Source organism: Galendromus occidentalis, unplaced genomic scaffold (assembly GCF_000255335.2).
Source record: "Galendromus occidentalis unplaced genomic scaffold, Mocc_1.1 scf7180000076944, whole genome shotgun sequence".
Classification (NCBI taxonomy): Eukaryota; Metazoa; Arthropoda; class Arachnida; order Mesostigmata; family Phytoseiidae; genus Galendromus; species Galendromus occidentalis.
The window spans coordinates 31,992-35,161 of NW_003804933.1; the positions used below are offsets into that span (position 1 = coordinate 31,992).

Genomic DNA, 3,170 nt, shown 5'->3' on the forward strand with positions numbered 1-3,170 from the left:
CTATGATCCAACACAAAGTATCCTGGCGTGGGGCGGAGCCGACGCGAGGATTCAGCGCAGGATCGTGGCCCCGCCTCGGAGTGTGGACTAGCACTGCACAGTGAGATGACAATTAATACGTCGTATGCGGAGGACGGAGAGCCGCTCACTTCCGATTATTCTTCTGCGGGAGCGCAGAGAGCTCTTCACCGAAAGGTCGATCCATACGGGAGAAGCGACTCCCGCTGCACTGAACGAGCATACCCCGTAGAGCCGTAGAGGATTCGCCTCACCATCCTCCACGGGGGATGCCTATCTCGAAGTCGTAAAAAGAATTTTATCAATGGAGGGAGGATCATTCACGCCAAGGGATTCCCGATTCGGGGGGAAGGAAAGGAACGGATTGCGGAGAATTCTTCATTCCTTTATTTTTCATGTTAACTAAAATGTCGTCGCAGCGAGAGCATTGGATCGGCGAGGCATCGAGGAACGATTTTCGGTACGACAACAGAGAAAAGAGATATGATCCTGACGCAGCGCTATGAATGTTAAAAGACAAAGCTTTAAACCGATCTGAACCTGGACTCGACGATCTCGGAGGATCGAGGGAGCGTAGAAGTGCGTGAACCGGCTCGCTAGCTCATTTGATGACGGCCAAGGCTCGTTTCTTTACTTTCGGCCCCGTGAAAAGCACGAACTCTATGACAAACGATTTGTTCAGGACGGAGCGGAGGGTTTCGTGTATCGTGTTCCCGATCGACATCACGATGTCTTCTCTGGTGGTATCCAACCAGACAGAGTAGTGCAGTCCGTCACCTTTCCAAGTACAGAACAATCCATTTATATGCGGAGTCAAACTGCCGAACTTGATGCCGCCGATAAGCATAAGAGCTAATTCTCGCCAGACGTCGGCAGCCAAAGGACCGTGGAGGCCATGAGCGAAGTTCCAGCGCCCTCCCTGAAATAAATTTCGATAGGATTATTTCGTCTGTCCTCCGTTCCGGCCGAGGCTGACGGAGAGTTCGAACGGGAGCCACAAAGTATCACGGAAAAAACTCGGAAATTCTCATTGTGAAGTATCCGATACGGGACACTCACTGTCGCATTGCGAGGATGTTCCCATTCGGGACGAATGTCATTCTTGAACATCAATATGGGTTTTTGCGCGATACGCGGATCCCTGATCTCGTTGAAGTTCACCCAGAAATCTTCAATTGTGTCGAACATGACACAGTGCTGAAGCGCTCTGCTCCAATGAACCTCTGGCGTCACAGCCCAAAAGTCCCAGGCGAATTCCAATGGGTGTTTGATGTCTTCCATGGGCTTGGGTTTCTTCAGCGACGATGCTCCTCTACGCCGGACGGCGGTGTCGCCGGCTGGATCGCCGCCTCGTTTGCCAGATTCATCCTCGGTTTTCTTATTGGCTCCGACGATTTCGCCTTCGGTCTTCACTTCAACCTTGATTACGGACTTCCCGAGGGTCCCCTGGGATTTTTCTTCGATGCGATCATCAGATTTCTTCGGGGTCAAATTATCTGAGTCATCTCCGACTGTTTCTACTGATTTCCCCTTGACCCAGGTATCAGACTTTCCCTGAAGCGCGCCACGCGTTTTCTCCGAGCTTCGCTTATCGAGCTCGTGCTGGCTCTTCCCATCAGGCTGTTCCTGCGTTCTGCCGTCGGTGACCACGTTCATTCTGTCGTCAGGCCGACCCACGGGCTTCTGACTTCGCGGACCGGCTCCGAGTCGAGTCTCGCTGTTTGGTTGTTCAGCTTCAACTTCCAGCTTGGGCTTTCGACCGGTCTCCACAGTAGACTGGTCTTCGATGGTTGTTGCTCCAACATCAACTTTTATATTGGTGGAGCCTGGAACTGTGAAGAAAATCGATTTTCGCGCCGAAGTTTCCTTTCCATCGGAGTTCCTTATTCTCGGATGTATTCCATCACATTGATGAGCGCGCACCAACCTGATTCGTCTCCCGGAGACCCTCGACCGGAATCGATGCCACTGTCGGAAGCCTGGGGCTCCGGAGTCGGGGTCATATGCGTCAGATCATTTGGGTCTTCCGTTTCAGAGTTGTCACTGAAGGGTTTCTTCTCGTCACCGTCGGCCCTCTGTTGCTGATTGTTTCTGTTGCGAGTTGCCATTTTGTTCTTCTTCTTCCCTTTCTTGTTCTTCGTCATAATTACTGCTTATCAGGTGATCGAGAGGACAATCAAAGAGAACTTATCTTGATCTTATCGGGGCCGCCGCGAGCACGAACACTGACACGAAGGTAAGAACACGGTGAATCACGACGTTGGGCGAACTCACTCGATGATTAGTATTGGGACAACAACGGACACATTCTATGGAGTCGCTCTGAGCCCGCGCATACAACCAAAACGCACGGCTTGACAAAGTAACACTTCTAATTGTTGCCGGCGTATCGGGGGTAGACAAAACAGCGTCGCACGTTGTGCGTTTCTTCGGGACAACCTGAAACGTGGTGGACGTGTGAGACTTCTCGAACATCGTCCCGAAGCCTCGGAGAATGATCGATGGGAGCTTCAGGGAATCTCTCCTGATATGAAACGATTTCCCGGAAGACTTCCTCAGCTTATATCTGGAGAGCAGCGGATTCAGCTCACTCGAAGAGGTGCAGTGAACCCACTGCTAGAAGCAATCGATTTGAAAAATCGGTTTCCCCTCGGGGTTCGGAGCTCGATTTTGGGGTTTGGACCTTCGATGGCGATGTAAATATCTCTTTCATAAGCCTCTCGAACAGCCCATCGTTCCCAGCACTCGCTCTATGAACTTGCGGGTGGCACGAAATACGTGCACTCGCGATGATCGGAGAGAGGTGCTAAAGCGACTAAAATGGGAATGATGCGAATCATTTCATTCGCCTCAGGAACTTCGAGATTCACTCCACAGCGGGAGGAGTCCCGGCAGAGTGAGTGAGAGATAGGTTTCAACAAATAAGTTGCGCAATCGATATTCAAGCTCGAGTCTCACCCGCGGCCCTGTCTGGCAGGAAACTGGTGACAAATTCGAGAAAAAACCGAGATTAGGAGGGATGAAGTAGTCTTAGCTTACCGATCGCGGATCAGAATCACTCACTGTGCGAGAGTCGAATCGAACGGCTGCTGTTTCCAGAGCGAGGGGAAGCGAGGGCACTCCATTTTTTCGAAAGTTCCATGTATCGGTGT

The 3,170-nt window shown here is 51.5% G+C and overlaps 1 protein-coding gene across 1 annotated transcript; it reads right to left on the reverse strand.

The window, feature by feature from the left end:
- Nucleotides 1-385: 385 nt before the first annotated feature.
- On the reverse strand, nucleotides 386-2,443 carry LOC100900107 (uncharacterized). The gene is made up of 3 exons (XM_003740404.2): nucleotides 1,946-2,443; nucleotides 1,078-1,850; nucleotides 386-937 (listed from the first exon to the last, which is right to left on the reverse strand). The coding sequence occupies exons 1-3, from the start codon at nucleotides 2,160-2,162 to the stop codon at nucleotides 620-622; spliced, it is 1,308 nt and encodes a 435-aa protein (XP_003740452.1). The 5' UTR covers nucleotides 2,163-2,443; the 3' UTR covers nucleotides 386-619.
- Between the last annotated feature and the right edge of the window lie 727 nt (nucleotides 2,444-3,170).